This window comes from Choloepus didactylus, chromosome 2, assembly GCF_015220235.1.
Source record: "Choloepus didactylus isolate mChoDid1 chromosome 2, mChoDid1.pri, whole genome shotgun sequence".
Classification (NCBI taxonomy): domain Eukaryota; kingdom Metazoa; phylum Chordata; class Mammalia; order Pilosa; family Megalonychidae; genus Choloepus; species Choloepus didactylus.
The window spans coordinates 157,196,219-157,224,034 of NC_051308.1; the positions used below are offsets into that span (position 1 = coordinate 157,196,219).

The 27,816-nt window shown below is 37.5% G+C and overlaps 1 protein-coding gene across 1 annotated transcript in view; it reads left to right on the plus strand.

Moving 5' to 3' along the window:
* The window catches only part of COL24A1 (collagen type XXIV alpha 1 chain), a 466,350-nt gene that overhangs the window by 141,823 nt on the left and 296,711 nt on the right, over positions 1–27,816 (plus strand). The window contains 1 exon segment of the mRNA XM_037826738.1: positions 26,617–26,670. Within this exon segment, the coding sequence (XP_037682666.1) occupies positions 26,617–26,670 (54 nt within the window).

Below are 27,816 nucleotides of genomic sequence, written 5' to 3' on the forward strand. Positions count from 1 at the left end.
ACCCCAGCTCCTTTTTTGGTTACTATTTGCATGGAATATTTTTCTCCATTCTTTCACTTTTGACCTATTTGTATTTTTGGTTCTAAGGTGGAATGTCTTGTAAACAGCGTATGGTTGGATTATGCTTTTTATCCATTCTGCCAATCTGTGTCTTTTAATCTATTAACCTTCAGTGTTGTTACTATAAAGTCAGTACTCACATCTGCCATTTTATCCTTTTGTTTTTACATGTAATATCCTTTTTTGGTCCCCTTTTTACTCTTTTAGTTATCTTTAGTGATATTATTCATTTCTTCACACTACTCCAAGCCACTCTCTATCTTATCCTTTCAATCTGCAGAAATCCCTCTAGTATTTCTTTTAGGGCAGATCTCTTTTTGACATACTCTTCAGGTTCTTTTTATCTATGAATATTTTAAACTCTCCTTATTTTTGAATGACAGTTTTGTCAGATAAAGAATTTGGGGTGTCCTAGTTTGCTAATGCTGCAGAATGCAAAACACCAGAGATGGATTGGCTTTTATAAAACGGGGATTTATTTCGCTACACAGTTACAGTCTTAAGGCCACAAAGCGTCCAAGGCAACACATCAGCAATCGGGTACCCTCACCGGAGGATGGCCAATGGCCTCCGGAAAACCTCTGTTAGCTAGGAAGGCAGCTGGCATCTGCTCCAAAGCTCCGGCCTCAAAACGGCTTTCTCCCAGGACGTTCCTCTCCAGCAAGCTTGCTTCTCTTCAAAACATCACTCCCAGCTGCACTCTCTTTCCTCTTTGAGTCAGCTCATTTATATAGCTCCACCGATCAAGGCCCACCCCGAATGGGTGGGGCCAAGCCTCCATGGGAACATCTCATCAAAATTATTTCCCACAGCTGGGTGGGGCACACTCCAAGCAAATCTAACCAACACCAAAACTTCTGCCCCACACAAGACCACAAAGATAATGGCATTTGGGGGACACAATACACTCAAACCGGCACATTCCACCCCCTGGAACCCAAAATGGCATTATCTTTCCAAATACAAAATACATTCATTTATCACAAAAACTTAAATCATTTCAGTAACAAAAGTTAAGTACAAAATCCCATCAAAATAAGTTTAGGCTTGGTCAGTTCTAAGGCATAATTCCCCTCTAGCTGTGGATCTGTGAACCTAGAACAAGTTATGTGCTTCCAATATACAAAGGAGAGACATTCATAGGATAAACATTTCCATTGCCATAAGGAGAAACAGTAAGGAAAACAGGGTTAACAGGAGCAAAACAGTTCCTAAAACCCACAGGACAAAGTCCATTAGATTTCAAAGTCCGAGAGTCACTAACATAACAACGTTGCATCCTTGGGGCTTGAGAGAGCGGGAGCCTAACCCTTCCTAAGGGCCTTTTCGGCAGCCCTTTCCTCTCCAAACACTTAGGTGAGTGCTCCAACATACCCACACATTGGGGAGACCACCTTCTCGGCCCCACCCTCCTCAAACCTCGGGGCAGCTCCCGGATTCCCTTCCATCTCCGGGGCACACGCTCAACCCCTTCAGAACAGTGGGGTGGCAGCCAGGCTCTCCCCAATTCCCTGGGAATGTGCTTCAACCTCTTTGGGACCTGAGGTGGCAAAACTCTTCCAGAGCATCGAGGTGGAATGCCCACCCTCGACCTCCAGGGCAAACTCACCCTTTCCATGCATGTGGGCTGCTCCGCTCTCCCAGCCCAAGACCTCCTGACTCCAGACCTCAATCTCCATGACTCTGTCTTTGAAGAGATTTTTCCTTTAATTTTTTCCTTGTCTGTCTCCTCCAGTCCAGACCGGCAATGACTCTGTCTATAAAGATCTCGCAAAAATTCTGTTGGCTTTGCATGAAGCACACAGGGGTCAAAGCCATCAGACAATAGGAGTTTCCACAAATCCTTTCTGGATAATTCCATCTCCAATCTTGGCTTGTACTGAAATGGCGGCTGGGTTTTGTGTTTGGTTACATCCTCACGTTGGGCTGTAGCCTCTGGGATTCCACCCCCTGGAAGCTCGTAATTTTCTAAGCCATCAGCTTCTGGTTTCTTTGAACCCAAGAGTTCAGTTCTAAGTTTATCTCTCTCTGCTCGCATTTTACTATAAGCTGCAAGGAGAAGCCAGGGTATATCCTCCACAGATAGTCTGGAGATCTCCTCAGCTAAGTATTCCAGGTTATCACTTTTAAATTCTTCCTTCCATCTGACACCAGGACTCAATTTTGCCAAATTCTCTGCCACTTTAAAACAAAGATCGCCTTTCTTCCAGTTCACAACAACACATTGATCATCTGTGTTCAAGGCCTCGTCAGAAGTATCTTTAGAGTCCATATTTCCACAAACAGTCTCTTTAAAGCAGTTTTGGCCTTTTCTATCAAGCTCCTCACAACTCTTCCAGAAACTCCCCATTATCCATTTAAAAAGCCATTCCAACATGTTTGGTATTTGCAAACTCAGCAGCAAAAGCACCCCACTTCTCTGGTACCAAAATCTGTCCTAGTTTGCTAATGCTGCAGAATGCAAAACACCAGAGATGGATTGGCTTTTATAAAACGGGGATTTATTTCGCTACACAGTTACAGTCTTAAGGCCACAAAGCGTCCAAGGCAACACATCAGCAATCGGGTACCCTCACCGGAGGATGGCCAATGGCCTCCGGAAAACCTCTGTTAGCTAGGAAGGCAGCTGGCATCTGCTCCAAAGCTCCGGCCTCAAAACGGCTTTCTCCCAGGACGTTCCTCTCCAGCAAGCTTGCTTCTCTTCAAAACATCACTCCCAGCTGCACTCTCTTTCCTCTTTGAGTCAGCTCATTTATATAGCTCCACCGATCAAGGCCCACCCCGAATGGGTGGGGCCAAGCCTCCATGGGAACATCTCATCAAAATTATTTCCCACAGCTGGGTGGGGCACACTCCAAGCAAATCTAACCAACACCAAAACTTCTGCCCCACACAAGACCACAAAGATAATGGCATTTGGGGGACACAATACACTCAAACCGGCACAAGGGGCTAGCAGTTTTTTTCTTTAGTACCTTAAATATATCATACCACTGCCTTCACACCAGCATGTTTTCTGATGAGAAAACAGGACTTAGTCTTATTGAAGATTCTTTGTATGTGACTAATTGCTTTCTCTTGCTGCTTTCAGCATTCTCTCTTTATCTTTGGCATTTGACATTCTGATTAGTATGTAAGCTATTAGGATTTATTCTGTTTAGAGTATGTTGTGCTTCTTGTACATGTATATTTATGTATATTTATATCTTTCATATGATTTGGGAAACTTCCTGAAATATTTCTTCAGTTATTCTTTCTGCCCCTTTTCCCTTCTCTTCTCTTTCTGGGACACCCATTATACATATGTTTGTGCACCTTGTGCTGTCATTCAATTCCCCAAGGCTCTGTCCAATTTTTTCCGTTGTCTTTTCTATCTGATCTTGTGTTGGTAGGAGTTTGATTGTCCTGTCTTCTAGTTCACAGATTCTTTCTTCTGCCCATTCAAATTTGCTGTTGTATGTTTCTAGTGTATTTTTTATTTTTTTTTATTGTGATTGTTCACATACCATACAATTATCCAAAGATCCAAAGTGCACAAGCAGTTGTCCATGGTAGCATCATACAGCTGTGCATCTATCACCACAATTAAATTTTTTTTCAATTTTTAGAATGTTTTCATTACTCCAGAAAGGAAATAAAGACACACAAAAAGGGAAACTCAAATCCTCCCATACCCCTAACCAGCCGCCCCATTATTGATTCATGCTATTGGTATAGTACATTTGTTACTGTTGTTGAAAGAATGTTAAAATACTACTAACTATAGTATACAGTTTGCAATAGGCATATATTTTTTTCTATATGCCCCTCTATTATTAACTTCCAGTTATAGTGTCATACATTTGCTCTAGTTCATGAGAGAAATTTCTAATATTTGTACAGTGTGCTGGTTTGAATGTATTATGTTCCCCAGAAAAAGCCATATTCTTTGATGCAATCTTGTGGGGCAGACATAATAGTGGGGATTAAGTTGGAACATTTGGATTAGGTTGTTTGCATGGAGATGCGCCCCACCCAACTGTGGATGATAACTGATGGGATATTTCCGTGGAGGCATGGCCCCACCCATTCGGGGTGGGCCTTGATCAGTGGAGCCATATAAATGAGCTGGCTCAAGGAGAGAAAACTCAGTGTAGCTGTGACGTTTTGAAGAGGAGCAAGCTTGCTAGAGAGGAATGTCCTGGGAGAAAGCCATTTTGAAACCAGAACTTTGGAGCAGACGCCAGCCACGTGCCTTCCCAGCTAACAGAGGTTTTCCGGAAGCCATTTGCCATCCTCCAGTGAAGGTACCTGATTACTGATGTGTTACCTTGGACACTTTATGGCCTTAAGACTGTAACTGTATAGCCAGATAAACCCCCTTTTTATAAAAGCCAATCCATCTCTGGTGTTTTGCATTCCGCAGCATTAGCAAACTAGGACATAAAGTTAATCACAGACATTGTCCACCACAAGATTCACTGTCTTATCCATTCTCATCTTTTAACCTCCAACTTTCTTTCTGGTGACATATGTGACTCTGCGCTTAACCCTTTCCACGACCTTCACACACCATTCAGCACTGTTAGTCATTCTCACGATGTGCTAGCATCACCTTTATCCATTTCCAAACGTTTAAGTTCACCCTAGTTGAACATTCTGCTCATAATAAGCAACCACTTCCCATTCTTTAGCCTCATTCTATATCCTGATAACTTACATTCATGTCTATGAGTTTACGTATTATAATTAGTTCATATCAGTGAGACCCTGCAATATTTGTCCTTATGTGTCTGTCTTATTTCACTCAATATAATGCCCTCAAGGTTTCCTCATCAACCCATTTTTTGATGGTTTTGTTCACACACCATTCATTCCATCCTAAGTAAACAATCATTGATTCCCTGTATAGTCATGTATTTATGTATTCACCACCATCGCCACTATGTATATAAGGACATCTCCATTTCTTCAACAAAGGAGAACAAAGAGTCAAAGAGGGATGAGAAAAAGAAAAATAGAAAGAATCAAAACAAAACAAAACAAAACATGATAGCTAGGAAGCAATGAAAGGAAAGATAGCATTAAACTAAAGTAGAATAAAGAGTCAGACACCATCACCAAAGCCAAGAGTCCCATACCTTTCCCCTATGCCCCACCCCTCATATACATTTAGCTTTGGTATATTGTCTATGTTATATTAAAGGAAACATAATACACTTTTTTGTTAACTATAGTCTCTAGTTTGCATTGATTGTATTTTTCCCCCAATCCCACCCCATTTTTAACACCTTGCAATGTTGACATTCATTTGTTCTACCTCATGTAAAAACATATTTGTACCTTTTATCACAATTGCTGAGCACCCTAGGTTTCACTGAGTTATATAGTCCCAGTCTTTATCTTTTCTCTTTCCTTCTGGTGTCCTGCATGCTCCTAACCTTCGTCTTTCAACCATACTCACAGTCATCTTTGTTCAGTGTACTTACATTGCTGTGCTACTGTCTCCCAAAATTGTGTTCCAAGCCTCTCACTCCTGTCTTTTCCTTTCTGTCTGTAGAGCTCCCTTTAGTGTTTCCTGTAGAGCAGGTATCTTGTTCACAAACTCTGTCATTGTCTGTTTGTCAGAGAATATTTTAAGTGTTCCCTCATATTTGAAGGACAGTTTTGCTGGATATAGGACTCTTGGTTGGTGGTTTTTCGCTTTCAATATCTTAAATATATTACCCCACTTCCTTCTTGCCTCCATGGTTTCTATTGAGAAATCTGCACATAGTCTTATCAAGCTTCCTTTGTATGTGATGGGTTGCTTTTCTCTCTTGCTGCTTTCAGAATTCTCTCTTTGTCTTTGACGTTTGATAAACTGATTATTAAGTGTCTTGGTGTAGGCCTATTCATATCTATGCTGTTTGGGGTACGCTGCGCTTCTTGCGCTTCTTGTCTGTAATTTTATGTCTCTTATAAGAGAGGGGAAGTTTTCATTATTTCCTCTATTATTGCTTCTTTCCCTTTTCCCCTTTCTTCTCCTTCTGGGACACCCATGACACGTATATTCCTGCATTTCATTTTGTCTTTCAGTTCCTGGAGACATTGTTCATATTTTTCCATTCTTTTCTCTATGTGTTCTTTTGTGTGTAGGCTTTCAGATGCCTTGTTCTCCAGTTCCTGAGAGTTTTCTTCTGCGTCTTGAGATCTGCTATTATATGTCTCCACTGTGTCTTTCATCTCTTGTATTGTTCCTTTCATTTCCATAGATTCTGTCAGTTGTTTTTTTGAACTTTCGATTTCTACCGTATGTACGCCCTGTGTTTTCATTATATGCTTCATCTCTTTTGCCACATCTTCCTTAAACTTTTTGAATTGATTTAGTTTAAATTGATTTAATTTAAATAGTTGTTTAAATTCCTGTATCTCAATTGAAGTGTAAGCTTGTTCCTTTGACTGGGCCATAACTTCATTTTTTTAATGTAGGTTGTAGTTTTCTGTTGTCTAGGCATTTGGTTTCCTTGGTTACCTCAGTCAGGTTTTCCCAGACCAGAACAGGCTCAGGTCTAGTAGGAGGTAATAGTATCATGTCTCCCTGAGGGTGTGTCTTAGAAGATTGGTACACCCTGTGAGGCCTCAAGTCACTGTGCTTTTCTGCCCAGCAGATGACACCTGTCGGCCTGTTACTCCAGACTGGTATAAAGAGATGTGGCATGTGGCTGTTTTCCCCCAGGCTCTGGGGTCTGGTTCTGACTGGAAGGCAAGTAGTAGAGCTTGATACTGCCTCTTTCCTCTTAGAGAAGATACACCCCCTAGGGAGAGGTCATTAGCATTTGAATAGTCTCTGACTCTGCTATCTCTGCCCTTGTCTGGGTCTCAGCACTGGTAATTGAAAATGGCTGAGGCTTTTTCCACTGAGCCGAGAAAGGGGCAGAATGCCCCGCCTTCAGGGTCATACTGTGGAGCCCCTCACTTTCTCCCATTGGACAGAGATAGCACCCAGTCCTCTGGACTTCTCCTCCCTCCCAGGGAGGTCCTCTGGCTCTCCAAGGTCAGTCATCACCAAAAGCCTCTGTCTGCTTGTTGGGGAGTCATAGCTTGTAGTGAGTAGTCCACACTTGTTAATTAAAACCCCAGTTGGAGCTCAGCTGAGCTATATTTGCTTGCTTAGAAAGTGCTGCTCTCCAGCACTGCGAGGTTTTGCAGCTTGTCATTGGGGAGGGGGCTCTCAGGCTTTGCAGTTCGGGCTGTTAGGGGAGGGGGCTCCCAGCTTGGATCCGCTTTTTCTACTTACAGATTTTATGCTGTGATCTTGGGCATTCTTCCTAATTCCATTTGGTGTATGGTGAGTGGACAGTCACGTTTGTCCTACTGCAGTTATTCCAGATTATTTACTCATTGTTCCTGATTGTTTATTAGTTGTTCCAGGGGGACTGACTAGGTTCCACTCCCCTCTATGCCACCATCTTTTCTCCTTCTAGTATATTTTTAATCTCTTTTATTGTGACTTTCATCCCCATAATTGCTGTAATGATTTTTTTATACTTTCAAATTTTTCTGTATCCTCACAGATTGTCTTCTTAATATCCTTTAAGTCTTTAGCCATATTTTCGTTCATCTCCTTAAATTCATTTACGAGATTTGTTTCAACATCTTTGATTAGTTTTTCCAAATTCTTTGTCTCCTCTGAAATTTTAATTTGTTTCATTGACTGGGTATTATCTTCCTGCTTCTTAATATGGCTTGTAACTTTTTGCTGATGTCTAGGCATCTGACTATCTTGAATTTACACTAAAGGTGAGTTTGTCTTGTCTGGTGTTTTACAGTTAATTGCCTTTGTGTTAAAGCTCTTCTTTGATGCTTGATTCAATTTATTATAGACCTTTAGTTAGCTAATGTTTAACTGATCATATTTTTTCAGCTCTTCCTAATCTCTTTTTTGCCGCAGATTTGCAGTACAATTTTTAAGATTGTACTTTTGGGCAATTGTTTTGCCTTCAAGAGAAAGCTTCCTTTCCTCTGTTCCTTCCCCAGGATTCTTGATCTGTTCTGTTTGTTTTTGTTTTGTCTCTATAGATTTATACATTCCTTTCATTGTTTCTAGCTACTTTTTTCTGGAGGGCAAATTCTGGGAGGAGGGTCACCCCAGAGAGGACTTTCCCTAGTCAGTTTTTCCCAGCCAAAACAGGGCCAGGGTCCCATGAAGGTGATGCAGACTGGATCAAAAGTGCCCTGGGAAGGAGATAGGGAAGGACACCAAAATCCTCTTTGATGGTTTCCCAAAGCTCTACTTTCTTGGCTTGCCCAGCAATTGCAGCCCTTCAGCTAACCATTCCCTGCAGTCCTGAGGAAAGCACTGTGTTTTTATCTGGGGTGGGATTGAAACATAGACTGCCAACGCTTTTTTCTGAGGCAGGTTAAAACAGTAGCTTAGAGTCAGGACCCAGCAATCTGTCTTTGCTAATCAAAAGCCATGATCAGTGCTTGACAATACCCAACCCTATTCTTGGAAAGATTTTTATATCCCTTTCTGTCTCCAGGGAGCTAGCCAGGGACTGGACCCAAAGGCAACCCATCACAAGAGTGGTGGATGGACACCAGCAGTCACCACACAGAGGGAACAACTCACTGTTCTCTACTGTGGTTTATCAGCCTCCTCTTCCTATTCTTCCCTGGATGCTATACAGAGTTCTTTTGGCCTCTAGAACCCTAGACAGTTCCTGCCTGCTCAACAGCTGTTTTGGTGGAAGGACTGAGTCCTGGAGCTCCCTACTCCACCATCTTCCCTGGAAATCTCCCTGCATAAATCAGGCAGTTTGCTTAGGTAGTCTGATGTTGGTGATGAGGCTGGCTGAAGACCCTCTGAATCTTTCTGGGGTTTATCTCCCACCGTCAGAGGCATACGTGCCTTACCAAGACCTTCAGTGTTCTAGTCACCTCTTGCTTGTCCTATTTAATCAGCATGATGTCATGATATCATTATGTCAGTATGGCATGGTCTGAGGTATCTTCAGATTATATTATGATGGAGGCAGGAGAGTTAACATAGCAAAACTGTAAATAAATATTTTTGTCCATCCCACAAGAATGCAAACTGTTTGTGATTCTCTTTTTTAATTAGAAAGGTAAAGAGCACATTCACCAAATCCAATGGTCATGCACCATGTAAATCAATCTTTAGTACTCTGCTCTAACAGTGGTACTACATCTGCATAGCAACTACAGTTGGGGCTATGGTAGTCTACAGTCATTCTCCAGAATCCATTCCATTTCCACAGAGACCAGACTGGTGAATTAAAGAATTCTATGATAGGTATCACCACTCCCTACATGTTTTAGACCTTTAATGGAGGCAATAATATCTGGTGTCCTGCCTACAGTACAATTGGCAGTCATTCTCCAGATGTGAGTGATTAGCTTGGTCCTGAGAACCCAAAGGTCCACCTAACTGTAGGTGTATCCGTGCCTTTCAGGTTTCTCTTTAGACATTCCAAATTTAGCTATTCTTTTTTCAACAAATATTTTTTGTCAATAACAAAAAAAAAATGCTGAGGTGAATTAGATTAGATCCCTGACTTCAAGGGACTTATATTCAAATCTATATTCAATTCGTACTATGCCAAAGCCTCCGCTGTCTCTGGCTCTTCCCCAGGTATTAGAATTGATTAGGTTTAATAACATAAAAAACTAAAAATATCATTACCTGAAAATCTAGAGTCAGTGCAGTCCTCAGAAAAAAATTGTAAAATGGCAAAGCATTTCTTTCCTTAGGTCCCTGGTGTCTTCTTTCTATATTCTTTTCTTCTTGGATATTATGAGTTCTTGTCCATCTGAAATCACCACTGTGCTCTTGCTCTCTCCGTGATCTGCCCTTACTTCCTATCAAAGTATGTTTTGTTTTGTTTTTGGAAATATCTGATATATATATTTCACTCCAACAATAAATGATTAACAGATAACTGAAATATAATTGCCTTCCAAGGATGTTTACATTTCATTGCTAAACAAGCCAGAGACTAGAGTAACAAGTCTCTAGTTATAGAATTTTGGGTGTCATTAAATGAGTGAGGGGAAATCTGCAGATGATTGGAAACTTTGATACTCCTCAAATTAATCAGATTGTACAATTAGTCATCTGTTTACCAATGAGGAAGAACAAAAGTTACCAACATATCTTGCTAGTGCCTTTTAGTCAGAAAGCTCAGATAATCATAAGAGGTAGTAAAAGCAAAGCACTCAAGTTTTGGGTCATAAACTCTGAGCATTTGCCACTGGCATTGAAGAGAACCTTTCAGCATTAAAGATCATCAAAACACATACCATTTCAAAACACTTCAAAAATCTTTCCCTGTTTCTTAATATTTTACTTATTCTAGGCAAATTATTAAATTGCTATAACAAAGAAGTAAAAAGTATCTATGCATTTAGTTTTTACAGAAGTGTAAGTATTAGAGATGTCCCAAGAGTAAATATCATGTGCTTTAAAACATAAGATTAAAATTTTTTCATACTGATTCTTCATCTGCTTTTAATAAAAATATATGAAAGATGCTGTACAGGAATCTTTTCTATTTCTTTAAGCATAGTAATGTCACTTCTGGCCACTGACCCCATGCCTCCTCCCAGTTCTGTGAGCAGACCAGCAGACCACCTTCTAATGTGGTAGCAAGGTAGTTAGAGTGTTTGTTGATTCTGCTGTTAATCCCTCTGTGCCTCAGAGATTGCCAAATAGTTGAATTTTGGATGATGTTCTTGATAAATGGGGCCAGTTGTTTACTACAAAAATGAGCTGAGACCACTAGTTCACAGAGGTACCGTAAGTGGCTAAGCAGTGGGTCCTCATTTTCCACCAGGGTGGTCTTCAATGATTAGAGACAAAGACAGGTTAGCTTGGATAATCTCCTTATATCGAAGCAAGGGCATGCGTCTAAATGTCCATTTTAGGACTGCAGTGAGTTTAACTGGAATGAGGCAGTTGTGGCCAAATATATCACTTGATTAGACCATAGTGTTAATGGATTCCTTTCACTGAGGTCAATTATTTCTTTGTTATCTTTAGTGACTCAGATTTGGTTGAGTGATTTGGTGTTGTTAGTTGTTACTCAAAAAGTGGTACTGACAACATTGTGAATGTAATTAACAGCACTGAATTATATATTTGAAGGTGGTAAAAATGGGAAATTTTAGGTTGTATATGTATTACTAGAATAAAAATTAAAAAACAAACATAGGACTGTACAACACAGTGAGCACTATTGTAAATGATGGACTATAGTTAATAGTACAATTATTAAAATATTCTTTCATGAATTGTAACAAATGTACCACACTAATGCAAGGCATCAATAAGAGGGTGGTATATGAGAACTCTATATTTTATGCACAATTTTTCTGTAGTACAACAACTTCTCTATTAAACAAAAAGTGGTGCTGAAAGAGAACATGAGATTAAATCAGTCAATTAAAAAGTATTGGTTGAGTTCCTACTTGTGCAAAGCTGTGCTTATTAAATACTCTGGGATATATAAAAATATATTATCTTTATTTAGGGAGATTTTCAGTCTAGTTGGGAAAAGCAAGATACATATATAAAATGTTAGATAATGGTAAAGACGTGTGAGAATTAAGTAAATAATTATTGTAGTTCAGTGGTAGTAGAGATTAACATGAGATAGAGAATTAGGGAAGGGTTCATAGAAAAAAATGAACCCAGAATTAGATTGTTTACGAATAAAGGGCAGGACGAAAGGAGGGCATTCTAAGTAGAATCACATGAGTAAAGCCGAGAGACCTAGGTAATATGTGTGGGGATTTACAGAACAGTGAGTGAAACTGGCTAGTTGATGCAGGCTCTCTGTTAGCACAGAGTAACAGATAAGGTTGTAAAAGTAGGCTGGCACCAAACTGCATAAGACCTTATATTCCAGGCTATGTCAGAATCAGAGTATTCAGTAGTTAGGTATTGTGGGAGCAGGTGAAGCAAAGTTCTATTGATTTACCTGGTTTCTGTCCATAATGGTCAAAAATGTCCTCCTTTCATACCTATTGTAGTGGAAGTCTCTGTAACTATTGTCTGAAAGAGGAGAGAATCTTCTGCCTACCAAGGATGAATCTTAGTACTAATTGTAAAATGGGATGGACCTGAGACTGACCACCAGATTGATGAGCAAGTCTCCCAGAGGAGAGTCAGCAATAACTAGGGCAAATGTCTTTGAGCCTAATTCCTGGTACTCGGCCTGGAGTGAATCTCCTCAGTTTTCCTTCTTAATGAGCTGTTTGACCATACAATTTGGCCAACATATTCACTGCTGATTCCTATGAACTTCTCTCAAATCCTATTGATCAACTCATGAGGCCCTCATGCTTCTTCTTCTAGAATGCTATATCTCTGTCAGTATCCTATCATCATCACCAAAACTGCCAGGAATATGAAGTATCTGTGATTTTCTCTTACTAACAAGCCAAAAAGTTAGCCTACCAGTTTCATGTATTCTGGTAGAAGACACAAAACTCTTGGATCAGAGACGAGTTTATTATTCTCAGCAATAGCCGATATATAGAAGATCAGCCCTTTTGCACTGACTTATTTAGCCCCAGTTCCCACATGGTAGCATGAAGATGGCTAGATAACATTTGCATATACAGATTCCTGAGAGGAATCTTGAGTTTAGGGAAACCTGATCTTTTATAATGGGTAGTAACAAAAGATAATGTGCTTCAAAAGGAGAGAGCATCTTTATTATGTTGGACAGTAAGTATGCCTGCTCTTTGCTCTGGAGGAAGATACTGTATCTATCTTTGCTATTTAAAAATCCCTGGAGAGGTATACCACAACAGTGGATAGTCACTCCCTCACCTGCATGATGTTCAAAAATGCAGGAGACCAAGAGACCCATGGAGAATTATCTCCCTGCAACATATTGAGTTAGATATTTGAGGTTTCAGGGTAGGGTTTACAATAATAAATCTTTTGAGTATTGATTTTGTAATTTTTTGGGGGTACAAAAGGATACATTCATTTTCCTTGTGTTCACATTTTGCTGAAATAGAGAAACATGGCCATAATAATAACATAGTATATGATTAGTGCTAAATAGCATTATTAACAGAATTCTGTAGGAATATAAAGGAGAAACCTACTGCTTTTGATTGACAGGAACCATTAAAGGCTTCATAGACTTTATTCTGTTTGAGTTGGTAACAGCTCGTATTGTGTAAGAACCTGGGGCAGGGAATCAAAGAAGACTTCCAAGAAGCATGGTTGCTTTTGCAGCGATGGGCAGTGTTACTAAGAATCTAGAAAATGGAAACAGAGGGTGTTCTAGTTTGTTAATGCTGCCGGAATGCAAAACACCAGAAATGGATTGGCTTTTATAAAAGAGGGTTTATTTGGTTAAACAGTTAAAGTCTGAAGGCCATAAAGTGTCCAAGGTAATGCATCAACAATTGGGTACCTTCACTGGAGGATGGCCAGTGGCATCCGAAAAATCTCTGTTAGCTGAGAAGGCACTTGGCTGGCGTCTGCAGCTCATCTATATGGCTCCACTGATCAACTTAAACCCATCCTGAATGGGCAGAGCAACACCTCCATGGAAATTATCCAATCAGAGTCATCACCCAAAGCTGGGTGGGGCACATTCCAGAGAGACACTCAAAGAATTACAATCTAATCAACACTGATAACATCTGCCCACACAAGATTACATCAAAGATAATGGCATTTGGAGGGCATAATACATTCAAACTGGCACAGAAGGCAAGGGCATTCCAGTCATCAGGAACAGCATTGATAAAGGTACAGATATATGAGAAAACTAGATGTATTTAAAGAACTGCACGTAGTTCAGTGTATTAGGTCTCTTTCCATTGAAAGTGATGAACCTAACTCAAACTATTTAAGCAAAAAATAAGGAATGTATTGGCTAACCTAATCAGGAAGTTCAGCAGCACATGTGCCTAGAGGTTCGGCTGGTTATAGGAGCTCAATGAATATGATTGAGATGCTCTCCATCTCTTAGCCTTACATATTCCTGTTGTCTTTATTCACCAAAACACACTGTGGAAAAGATAGCCATGGGTAGCTCCAGGTTTATATTGCTTTGTTAGCAATCTTTCCTTATAGCTTCCATAAAAATTCTTCAGACTCTAGCCAATCTGGCTTGGATAACATGACCATTCTTAAATCATTTGCCAAAGCTGTGGAACTGGTATAATATAATTAGCAAGATTTGGGTCATTTGCCCACCCTTAAATACAGAGATGGTATTAGAAGCACATGGATCCAGAATTGGGGAAAGTGGTTCCCTGAAGAGATAGTAAGCAGATTTTTCAAAATGCCCTCTATATTCCACATCTTTGGTACCCAACATCCGCAAACACCTTCTTTCCACTTATACTTTATAAATACCTTTGCCTAACATAGTACAGCTACTCACACAGCTGAAAATGCATTATCTTTTCCTAATACATTGGGACGGTAACCCAATTGGCCAATTATTGCTTACGTCTCTAAGTGTACTGTGCATTCTTCTCAGTGAGACCTCAGTATAGATCTAATCTCAACTAACCAGTATATAATTTTAGAAAGAAAAATAAATAGCCACAATATTTATTTTATTTGGAAAAATAGAGAATGGGAAACAACACAGAATGGCCCCAAGCCCATAGCCATGTATCTAGAACAAATGTAGTCAATTGTTTTGTGCCAGTTCCCCATAACAATATAAATCTGCTTTTTTAATCTTCTATCTTCCCACTCCCTTACACGAATAAATACACATGAAAAGTGGGAAAATAAGGCCAGGGAATTTGGTGTGGGTTTTTTTTCCCCCCAGTGTGAGAACATAGTAACTGATGAATGAATTGATTTTCTTAAATTAAGTTATTCATAAGAATCCTAAAAGTCAAATACGTATCAAGCTCCTAAAATACTTTTTGAAAACTTAGTATCAAGTAATGTACATGCAATTACCTCCAAAATAATCCAAAATCTAAGCTTCACTGATTTTATCTGGGGGCAAGTTCAATGAATAAGTGCTAAGTTCTCTCTAAAAGTCTTCAAATTGTTACAAATTGTTGTTTATCAAAATGCAAGTGATTGTCTTAAATACCCAATACCAATTATCTTTTTTCTTACAGCATTATTGAGGTATAATTGACATACAAATAAATGCGTATATTTAAATGGTACAATTTGATAATTTCTAACATACAAATAACCTGTGAAAACATCTCTCAAATCAAAATAATGAACATAGCCATCAAACCCCAAAATTTCCTTCTGTGCCTTTGTAATCCCTGTCTTCTGTCCCTCCTGCCCTTTCCTTCCCCAGGCTATCTCACATCTGCTTTTCATCCCTATAGATTATCCAAATTTAAGTATCAAATAATGGTCAGAATAGTTTATTTTGAAATTATAAGTTTAGTGTAGTTTTCTGTGGATAAAAGTAGACTTTCCAATTGACTTTTTAGATTCCTTTAAAAGTGATTTAAAAAAAGTGCTGTGAGGACTGTATTTAAACAAAGTCTCATTTGGAACAAAGTATATGTCACAAGGAATTTTATTGTTTTTGTGTGTTTTATGGATTTTCTCTGCTGAGTTTTTAGGATGCTATGCATGTGAATTCAACTGTGCCATATTTTCTGCTCAAAAAATAGAATTACAAGAGGGAAAAATACATGAATAACACATTGCAAAAATTAATAAGACTATTATAATGAAAAACAAATCTGTTTTTGATTACTTTTTAGATCTAAAACAACAAAAGAGAATAAAAGAGAACCAGATACTAGATAGGTAGATGCCTTCATTATTTTGCATTTCTTTTCCAGAAATTCATATTTCCTGTTTGTGGTTTTCTTAAGAAGACAGAGTTCTTTCATTTGCATTTTGCATACTGGTTTGTCCTAATGGTCAGTTACTATAGTTTACTAGGGAAATAAATTTATTACTTTTGCCCTTAAAAAAAATTTTTTTGGCGTTAATTTTGGGATGGATTATCCTCACTCAGAGAAGGTCATTTTAAATCCTTTTTTTAAAAAAAATACTTTCTTACTTGAACTTTCTGAATTGCCAACATGTACTTCTACAAATGCTAGAGAACACAATTTTCTAACTGTATTCCAGATCCATTTCTCAAACCAAATTCTCTCATTACAGAATGTCTCTCCCTATGGATGCATTCTTTCTTGTTTGCATATGTAAAATTTCAATTCTATCTGTAGAAGCCATGCTAGGATTTTTGTTTGTTTTTTGACAAAAGGTAACTTTTGAAGCTGCATAATTGAAAATATAATTATTCAAATTGGATTCATCTTTAATTTGGTCATCAGCCCAGGCCCTCAGATGTTTATTGAAAGTACTATATGCCTAGCTGCCGACTAGGCTTTGCATAAATTTGCCCTTTAGGAATTCATAATTTGCATATTGTCCTATCTTAAATGTTTTCTTAATTTTATCTTTTTTTAATATGACTTTTTTTTCCAAGGGCTAAATTCGTCTCTACTTTGTTCAGACTTATACTCAGAAGCTATAGCTAAGCCAAACCATACTGTGGTCTTCAGTATTTAAAGCACAATGGATATAAAAATCATTGAGAAACAGAAAATTTCCAAGAGTGATAAATGGCCTAAGTACCACTAAGTACCACAACAGAATATTTTGAAAGTATTTTACAAAATATCAGAAATTTTTCAGTTTACCAAAATCATGTACTTTATTTTAAAGCTATTATTATAATTTAACAAGCTATTACCTCCAAAACACTCCAAAATCTGAACTTCACTGATAATTATCTGAGGAAAGTTCAATGAATAAAAGCTATTTGCTCTGTAAAGGTCTTCAAATTGATACAAATTGCTGCCTATCAAAAAACAAATAATTATCTTAACCAATACCAATTACTTTTTTTTTCAGCTTTATTGAGGTATAATTGATATACAATAAAATGCATATATTTAATGGCATAATTTGATAATTTTTGATGTATGTATAACCCATGAAACTATCACCAAAATCAAGATTGGTGAACATATCCATCAAACCCAAAATTTTGTTTTGTACTTTTATAATCCCTCCTTTCTGCCCCTGCTGCCCTTCCTGCCCTCTCCCTTCCCCAGTTACCACTGATCTGTTTTTCGTCATTCTAGATTAATTTGTATTTTCTAAAGTTTTCATATAAATGGAATCATATAGTATATACTCCTTTGTACACTTCACATACTGCATTTGAGATTTATCTAGGTTGCTGCATTCAGGTTGATCCATTTTATGGATAGACCATGATTAGTTGTTTATTCATTAGATTTATTTATCTGTGGATTGTTTATCCATTTACTATTTTTAACTGGAAGGACTATCTATTTTAATAGAAATCATATAGACTGTATCACCCCTTTTAGAGAATTACTAAATCCTTAATGTATGCCATAGAGCACCATAAGTTTACTATGTCCAAACATTCTATCTTCCAAGCTTCTAACTACTGCCACTATAAGAATATCAATATTTTACTTTTTTTGATTTCCTGGGAAACTAATGGAATATGCTGGTGCTTTGGTTCCTAGGGTGTTGCTTAAAAAACAAAAAACAAAAAACAAAGCAAAACAAAACAAAAAACAAAACAAAACAAAAAATCATGTGAATTATTCTACAGCCTTTAGTGAATACAGAAAATAAAACTGTTTTTACTGGAGAGAATGCTGAGTCGCTCTTGTCGGTGTAACAAACAGATGTGAGAGGTCTGAAAATAGACACATTTTTACTTATTATCTTTATAGATTCTTTTGTTTTCTGCTTCTTTGTAAAAATTGGTGGTTAGACTTTTTTTTAATTCATTTTTATTGAGATATATTCGCATACCATGCAGTCATACAAAACAAAGCGTACATTCAGTTGTTTACAGTATCATTATATAGTTGTGCATTCATCACCAAAATTAATTTTTGACATTTTCATCACCACTCACACAAAAATGATAAGAATAAAAATTAAAGTGAAAAAGAACAATTAAAGTAAAAAAGAACACTGGGTGTTTTTTTTTTTTTTTTTTCCTTTCCCCACCCCATTTTTCTACTCATCCATCCATAGACTGGACAAAGGGGAGTGTGGTCCATATGTCTTTCCCAATCACATTGTCACCTCTCAGAAGCTGTATTTTTCTACAATCAACTACAAGATTCATGGGTTCTGGTTTGTAGTTAGATAGTTTCAGGTATTTACTGCTAGCTATTCCAATTCATTAGAACCTAAAAAGAGTTGTCTATATTGTGCGTAAGAGTGCCCACCAGAGTGACCTCTCGGCTCCTTTTGGAATCTCTCTGCCCCTGAAGCTTATTTCATTTCCTTTCACATCCCCCTTTTGGTCAAGAAGATGTTCTCCATCCCACGATGCCAGGTCTAGATTCCTCCCCAGGAGTCATATTGCACGTTGCCAGGGAGATTCACTCCCCTGGGTGTCAGATCCCACATAGCAGGGAGGGAAGTGGTTTCACCTGCCAAGTTGGCTTAGCTAGAGAGAGAGGGCCACATCTGAGCAACAAAGAAGCATTTGGGAGGGGCTCTTAGGCACAATTATAGGGAGGCCTAGCCTCTCCTTTGCAGCCACAGTCTTGCCAAGGGCAAGTCCCGTGGTAGAGGGCTCATTCCATTAAACCACCAGTCCCCTATGTCTGTGAGCATATCAACCACCATCAAGGTGGAGAAGCCCAACATCCCTGCATTCTCCACCAGCTCCTTAAAATATTTTAACACACTAATCATAGAACTAACTATAAAGGATAAACTGGAGTACATTCAAGTTAAGAAATTATAGTTAAAATTCCATTAAGAAACTGAAAAGCAATATTGGTTTGGGAAGCAACATCTACAACACATGTAATTCATTAAAAAAACTTATATACAGAAATATAAAAATAAGTCTTTCATATCAATAATAGGAAAACATAAAACGTAATAGAAAAATGGGCACTTCGTAAAGCAGGATATCCAAATTGCTCACAAATATATAATAAGGTTTTCAACCTTATTGTTTTAAGGGAATCTCCATTTCTGTGAACTTGTTCCTACCATACCCATCAGAAATGAACAAACCATAGTCATTCCTGGGCATTCCCAGAAAGGTAAATTGACCTATGATAGCTTATCTGTTCTTATTGGGTTATCACTCTCTCTTCATTAATTGCTCTCTCTCACTAGTTCCCCTATATTCTACATTATAAACCATTTATTTTAAGAGTGTGTTGTTTAACCTCCAGGTGTTTGTGAATTTTCTAAGTCTCTGATGGTTATTGACTTCTATTTATATTCCACTGTGGTCAGAAAATGTGCCTTGAATAATTTCAATTTTTTTAAAATTTATTGAGGCTTGTTTTATGTCCCAGCATATGGTCTATTCTGGAGAAATTACCGTGATCACTAGAGAAGAACATGTATCCTGGTGATTTGGGATGTAATGTTCTATATATGTCTGTTAAATCAAATTCATTTATCTGATTGTTTAGGTTTTCAATTTCCTTATTGGTCTTCTGTCTGGTTGATCTATCTATAGGAGAGAGTGATATGCTGAAGTCTCCCACAATTATTGTGGAAACATCAATTGCTTCCTTTAGTTTTGCCAGTGTTTGTGTCATGTATTTTGTGGCACCGTGATTGGGTGCGCAAACATTTATGGTTGTTATTTCTTCTTGTTGAATTGCCCCTTTTATTAGTATGTGGTGGCCTTCTTTGTCTCTCATAACATCCTTGCATTTGAAATCTATTTTATCTGAGATTAATATTGCTACTCCTGCTTTCTTTTGGCTGTGGCTTGCATGAAATATTTTTTCCCATCCTTTCACTTTCAATTTCTTTGTGTCCCTGTGTCTAAGATGAGTCTCTTTTATGCAACATATTGATGGTTCCTATTTTTTTGATCCATTCTGCCAATCTATATCTTTTAATTGGGGAGTTTAATCCATTTACATTCAATGTTATTACTGTTATGTGAAGGCATTTCTTGAATCAGCCATCCTGTCCTTTGGTTTATGTTAATCAGATATTTTTTTCCCTCTCTCTCTTAATGTCCTTTAATGAACCAATATTGAATCTCTTTAGTACTGAACCTTTCTCCGTATCTCTCTCTCCTTTCTTTGTTTCTTTGTTGGTAGGGCTCCTTTAGTATCTGAAGTAGGACAGCTTTTCTATTAACAAAATCTCTCAGCATTTGTTTGTCTGTGAAAAATTTAAGCTCTCCCTCAAATTTGAAGGAGAGCTTTGCTGGGTAAAGTATTCTTGGTTGAAAATTTTTCTCTCTCGGAATTTTAAATATGTACTGCCACTGCCTTCTTACCTCCATGGTGGCCACTGAGTAGACAGTACTTAGTCTTATGTTGTTTCCTTTGTATGTGGTGAATTGCTTTTCTCTTGCTGCTTTCAGAACTTGCTCCTTCTCTTCAGTATTTGACAGTCTGATCAGAGTATGTCTTGGAGTGGGTTTATTTGGATTTATTCTATTTGGAGTTCGCTGGGCATTTATGCTTTGTGTATTTATATTGTGTAGAAGGTTTGGGAAGTTTTCCCCAACAATTTCTTTGAATACTCTTTCTAGACCTTTACCCTTCTCTTCCCCTTCTGGGACACCAATGAGTCTTATATTTGGACGTTTTATAGTATCTGTCATATCCCTGAGGTCCATTTTGATTTTTTTTATTTTTTCTCCATTCTTTCTTTTGTTCTTTCATTTTCCATTCTTTGGTCCTCAAGGTCACTGATTCATTGTTTAGCTTCCTCTAGTCTTGTACTATGAGGATCCAGAATCTTTTTAATTTGGTCAACATTTTCTTTTATTTCCATAAGATCATCTATTTTTTTATTTACTCTTGCAATTTCTTCTTCATGTTCTTCTAGGGTCTTCTTCATGTCCTTTATATCCTGTGCCAACTCTTCTTCATGTCCTTTATATCCTGTGCCATGCTCTTGTTGTTTGTCTTTGGTTCTTTGAATAATTGCTCCAAGTACTGTGTGTCTTCTGATCTTTTGATTTGGTTGTTTGGGTTTGGGTTATCCATATCATCTGGATTTTTATATGCTTTTAAATTGTCTGTTGTTTTTGGCTTCTTGGCATTTGCTTTACTTGATAGGGTTCTTTTAGGATATGTAGGATTATTCAAAGACTAATCTCTAATTTGTCAGACCTACAGCTTGGTGGTGTACACTTTCTCTAACTAACCAGCAGATGGGTCTGCAAGTCACCTATTCCCCTCCAGTCAGCTCTCCCCAACTTTTTCTTTGTGGTGTGTGGGGGTTTGATTCTTGTGGGGTCCAATTGGTGCACCAAGTTTGGGTATGTTGTTAGTACTGTCCGCCCTGAATGTGGGGCATGTGTCTGGGTGGTTAGGGAGGGATGGCAGCTTTAATAATCAAACCTCCTAGGTGTTCCTGGAGATTTAAGACTGTTGCAAGAGTCTAAACCTTCATTTCAGTCTTGCCACAGATTGTCTCTGCTGCTGACCCACAATTCCTTATTATTGCCGTTTGGTCCCTGGGATTTCTGAGTGGGTCCCTCTTCCAAGCCATGCCCTTCTAGGGCCTCTGCTGAGGGAAGGTTGTGCTGTCACAAGTGCATGCCATCCCTCAAAGGAAGTTCTGGGCCGCCGGGCCGTGTAGGTGCGTTCCCAGCCTGCTTAAGGATGGCTGTATGGGGTGTGTTAATTTCCCCCTTTTCGCACAGCTCCACCTTCCCAGCTCTGGGACAATTAGTTGTGGGTGCGCGAAAGGGTATTGTCCATGCCCAATATTGTGGCATGTGCGTGTGTTGCTGGAAACACTTCCTGTCATGCTGGGTTTTTTGGCACGGCTCTGGGCTGTGGCTCCAGCTCCGGGCAGGAGCATTCCCAGCCCACTGGGAAGATGGCTGCAAGGGGCGTGGTTATTTTCCCCTTTTGGCTCACCATTGCCTTCCTTGCTCTGAGGTAATTAGTAGCGGGCACACAAAAGGCTATCTTCCTCGCCAGATATTGAGGCATTCGCACAACCCATTCCTGCTACGCTTTACTGTGCGGTTCTCACTGCCGTATCTGCAGCTGCTTTTGGGTTTTTTAAAAAAGAACTAGTCTGCTTCCAAACGCGAACCCACGGTTTCCCCACATCGCGGTGTGGCTGCCAGATATTCAGCAGGTTTTCCCACTCGTTTCAGAATGCAGACTCCCGGTTTCAGCAAGTGCACGGTCCCTGTGGATTTAGCAGACCTTGTCCAGCTGGTGCATCTCTGGAACTGGTGTTCTGGGTGACTTTCTGGCTTTTATCTAGTATTTTTCATGGAGATGTTTTTTTGCCCTGTCTCTCCTAGCCACCATCTTAGGTTCTCCAGTTAGTCTCTTTTTATTAGGAAGGTAACAGAATTCAGGTTGCTTTTCCTTTTCCTCACTAAACTATGATATTTTCTATTGTGATGTGCTGACTTAACTGAGATAGTAGAGCACATTGTAGTAGAAAATGTTCTGTTTTTCAGTGTCTTCCAAATTATTTTATATTTTTAAAAAATGAGAGTACCTTTATCAGGTTTTTATTTTTTTCCCAATATAATTTTATGCCAGGTACTTTTTTAAAAAGAAAAGTATAGACTGCATGATGTATTTTTTAATTTTTCAATCTGTAAACTCTCTCAAATTTTCCTATTTGATAAAGATGCCCATGTCCTGTCATTTGATTTACGTCTTGAACAGTATATTTGAGCATAAAAAAAGATTCCTTTTATAGATGTATGTTGTCATTAACTAAGATTGTTTTTATATCTTGAAGTTTATTCTATAAAAGGTGAAATCTTTACTTGGCAGCAGGCCGGGTATGAGTTTTTAAAATAACGAAATCATTCTTTGGCCAAGTTGATAAGCTGGCCTTTGTCAAAAAGAAATAGATTGTTTTCTTCCTTTTAATAACTGTGCTAATGTGTTTTTCTGAGCTTTTCAATAAAATTTTAATTTTAAAATATTCTACTTGTAAGTCTGTCATAAAAGATCAGATTTCTTGACCTCTCTTGTCTACTTTATCCCTTGTCTCTGGTACTTTATGTATTTTTAGAATTCCTTTACTGATATTTTAATGAGATTTTTAGAAGGAATAAGGACTAATGCATATTCTCAACATTCCTTGTCTAACCAGAAGTCACCTCAGTAACTTTTTTTCTTACTGTTTTACTTTAAAATTAAACAAAGACACAGAAAACTGTTTAAGACAACCGCAAAACTTAGTGAATCATTATAGGGCAAACAATCTTGTAATTACCACAGAGGTCAGGAAATGGAACTTGCCAGTTACCCCCGGAAACTCTTATATGTCCCAGCCCAAACTCCCTCCTTTCAAAAGTAACATAGTTCCTTATTCTTCTTCTATAGTTTATCCCACAAGTGTGCATCTTTAAAAACTATGACTTAGTCTAGCCTGTTTTTTCTTGTATTTGCTATGTCTTTTAATCTACAAGTTCTCTCCCCATTCTGTTTTCTACCTCTTACAATTTAGTTGTTGAAGAAACTCAGCAGTTTCCCACAGTCTGGATTTTGCTATTTATATTATCATGGTGTGGTTCCACATATTTCTCTATCCTCTGTGTTTTGCAAATTTGCAGTCACATATAACAGCTTGATAAGGTTTGCTCGTTTGTTTTTGATAAGACTATAGTATTGTGATATTTCATCAGGAAGTTAATTCTTTTTTTGTGATGTTAACAGTGGTTGATACTCACTCCCTACTTCTATTAGATCATTTGTGTGGTTGCAAAGCTTTGATATTCTTATTCTATCATATCTTTTAAATGTATTAGCTATAAAATATCCCCTCATCTACTATTTGATTTCTTTTGTTTACCAGTTTTCAAGATAATAAGTTGATTCCCTTTCATCTTCTAAATGTAGTCAGTTTTTGTTGGTATTATTATGACCTTATGTATTTAAACATATATGAAGTGTTTCAATTTATTGCAATTCTTATTTTTATGGAAGTTCATATTGTCCCACATATGGCCAGTGGGATCCTCTTCAAGCTTCCAATGAGTTCTTCTAATATGGGCCTAGATTTGATACCTCTGATATCTTCCTTACTCTCTGATAATCATCTGGAGAATAGACAGGAATTATGAATTTAACCATGTGGATGCTCTGAACCAGGGGTTAAACCACTGCCCAGAGGCCAAAAGAACTTGTTGCTGTTTTTGTAAAAAAAGAACCACACAAATCATTCATTCAACAAAAAAATATATATTTATTTTAGCACTTACTATGTGCCTGATACTATACTAATTGCTGGGGATGTGGTAGTGTATGAGACATAAAACTGCCCTCAAGGCAGTTTTTTCCTCATCACAATCTGATGAGGAAAACAAAACAAACCAAAACATTCTGTAAGTGACCTTGTAGGACCCCAAGATGGTGTGAGGTTCATAGAAGAGCTCTAACTCAGGATATTAGTGAGGTGGGGAAGTCAGAGAAAGATTGCAAGTAAAATATTTCTCAGTCTTCTATTTAAAACATAAAAGGCAGAAGAAACAGTATGTGCAAAAGCCCAGAATTGAGAGAATGTACTTCAGAGTACAGAAAACAGGTCAGTGACTAGAATGCTGGATGGAAGGGGATAGATTAAACAAGTAACTAGAAACCAATCCATCAAGGCTCATGTAAACCATGTGTTAAGGAATTAGGATTTTATTCTGAGGCCAGTAGCATGATTAGATTTGCATAGAATAATCACTCTAGCTGCAGAGTGAAAAATACATTGCCCGGGGATAAAAGAATAAAAGCAAGGAGAGTAGTCTGGAGATTGGTGGCGTAAACTAGGCTAAGTATAGTGAGAGTGGCAGCAAGGATGGAGAAAAGGGGCTCAAATTGACAGGCAATTAAGAGATAGAATGCACGGAGCTAGGTGAATGATTGGATGGTGGTGTTGGTGATATGATAAAAACAAGCTATACAAAAATGTTGTACAGCTTTTTGGGTTAGAAACTGGTAGATAACGGTAACAGAAATAGTGAACACAAGATGAGGAAGGAGCAGGTATAATGGGGAAGATGATGAGTTCAATTTTGAACAAATAGTGGTACAACAGAAACTAGAATAGAAGTGTCTTGATTCAAGTCCAGAGAGATTTCCCCCCAGTAAACATACTAGCAAAGGGTATGTTAGAGAGAAGGGATTTGAAATTATTTGAAAAAATAATCTTGTCTTTAAAGTTTCCATATATACAAATATTAACATATAAGAACCTAAAGCACTTAACAACAGTTTGTATTAAATGTATTCTATTCCAAAACTTCTGATTCTCTGACCAGCCTTTCTGTTACCATTGCTTTTTCTCTTGCCAGCAATGTTCCAAGTAACAATTTTTTTTACAGAATTGAAGTTTTAAATTAGAGTCAAGACATTTCTGTCCTAAGCTGGAGAGAATGAGTGCATATTACTTTCCTAATTGTTTTTCTTTCCTGCATGGAGTATCCCAGAATCAACCTTGCTGTTCCATCTTACTTATTGACATTTTATCACATCACATTTATCCATTCACAGATCTGCCTTTTTTAGCTGATATTCATATCTTAATTGTAGCCTTCTTTCCTTTTCCTTGTCCCTGCCTTATTTTTTATTCCTTTGTCCATGTCAATTTTCTTATGGAACTCCTTATTTTCACAATTTTTAATATAATTTTATGTCCAAGAAACACTGGAACAGCTTTTATCTGTGACAAAATCAATACACGTGAAACCACAATTATTAGCTTATTATCAATATCGAAATTGATCATGAAGAATCATATTCTAATTCATTATTTCAGCAAGAATTTTAATTTAACCATTTAAAAGCAACAGTCTAGGCCTTTTTTCAGCACAGTTTTATTTAAACACTATTGTCAATTTCTAATTCTTGAGCTGTTTTAGACTGCTAAACTATAAGATCCAAAAGGGTAAAATCATGATTTTCATGCAAATAAAGAAGTAAACAAGGGTCAAAGATATTATTCAATTCATTGATTAATGATGGAACCAGTAAGATGTTAAGACCAGTTCAAAAAGCACTTGAGGAGCTAAGTATTTATAGATAATTAAATACAGGAATTTAAGATAAGGTACTGGGTAGGTTAGATACAAAACTGGTTAATATTCTGCTTAGTAAACCATAACCATTTGGATAATTTTTTTTTTTTTTTTACTTGACAGAAGTTATTTACAGTTCTACATGACAAAAATTTATAAGTTAACGAGTCAAAGTACTGACTCTTATCTTCCAGTGGTCCTGTGTCCCATGTGACAATAGAAGGAAGTGTAATACACTTTTTCAGCCTTATTTACAAGTTGTGGAAAATTTTTAAAGTAGAACTTCCAGTATCTTAGACTGGACTAGAGGATTTCCCTTGGGTATGAGAATTGTTTGTGAATTTTGTTTTAGTACAACTTTTAAGTTTTGTATTCCAGTGTTAAAAACTGTCTAATTTAATGAATCTTCAATATTGAGTCTTTGGGGAGTAGAAATTTCTTTAACTTGACTTAAAAGAACAGCAAAAGAGAATTTTAGATGCTTAATAGGTTTAAAATAATTTACTATAGAATAAACTCTCTACTTTTTTATATTTCTTAGGGTTTTCCAGGAGATATTGGAATACCTGGACAAAACGGCCCTGAAGGACCAAAGGTAAAAAAAAAAAAAGATTAAAGAAATTTGATATCTAAAGTGTTCTAATATATATCAATGAATGACAAAAAAGATTTTAGGGGTATCAGAATATTTCTGTATATCCTAGAGATGAGCTGTCTCTGGTGCATTTAATAAACTCTGTGCAGCTTGTTTCAAGATAATTAGGAAGTAGCTTGCATGTCTGTTTATTCCTGTGGTGCCCTTCATTTAGTTAGATTATGTTATCCAATCTCTTGGGCTCAGGTAATCAAAAATGATTTGATGTCCTGGTTTGGTATATTAGGATGATATATTTGCAAAGCAAATAAGTCACTCAAGAGGAATTCCTTGGAAGAGTTGAAAAAGAATCACTAAAATGACATAGCATACAATAAATGGATAAGATTTTTCTTACCAGAAAACCTCCTAGGGTCCATAAAATGTCACTGATTAAAATAAAAGAAAGTCTTATAATGTCCCATAAGCTCTACATAACACAAAATACTAGAAGAAAACTGAGCATTTTTAGCTTCCTTTACTGTTGTTGTGTATGTGTACTAGAAATTATCCATAGAAAAATTTTAAATGCAACATTTGCCAGGCATGCTGATATAGAATGGATATTGCAAGCAAATAAAGCATTATGAATATACATGGAAGGATTAATAGCCTAAAGTTTGGAAGATTGGCAAGTTTTGAAGTGTAGCAGGTGTGGAAAGAATAGGTGTGGATAGAGAGGAAGTGATAGGAGTTGAATCTAGAAGGAAATTAGTAATAGTTCTGTTTGTTCATGTATTATAGTGTCAAGTACTGTGGTACTATAGTAAATGCTTTACAGACATTATCTCATTTAATCATCCCAACAACATGATGAAGAAGATATTAACATTTTACAAATGGTTAAGTTATTTACTCAAACTTACATAACTGTCAAAAGGCATGGCCAGGATTCTAACCCAAATGACTTCAAAGTCTGAGTTCTTAAGCACTTAACTTTGGAACTAAATTGTGGAGAACACTTAATGCCATGCCAAAGAATTTGTGGTTTATCTTATGGGCATGATGAAAGCAATCAAAGATATTTAAATAGTAAATAGTAAATTTTGATAGTAAAGTATCCCAGGTAATTTGTGTTTTAAAAAGCTACCTCATTTCAGTATAGAG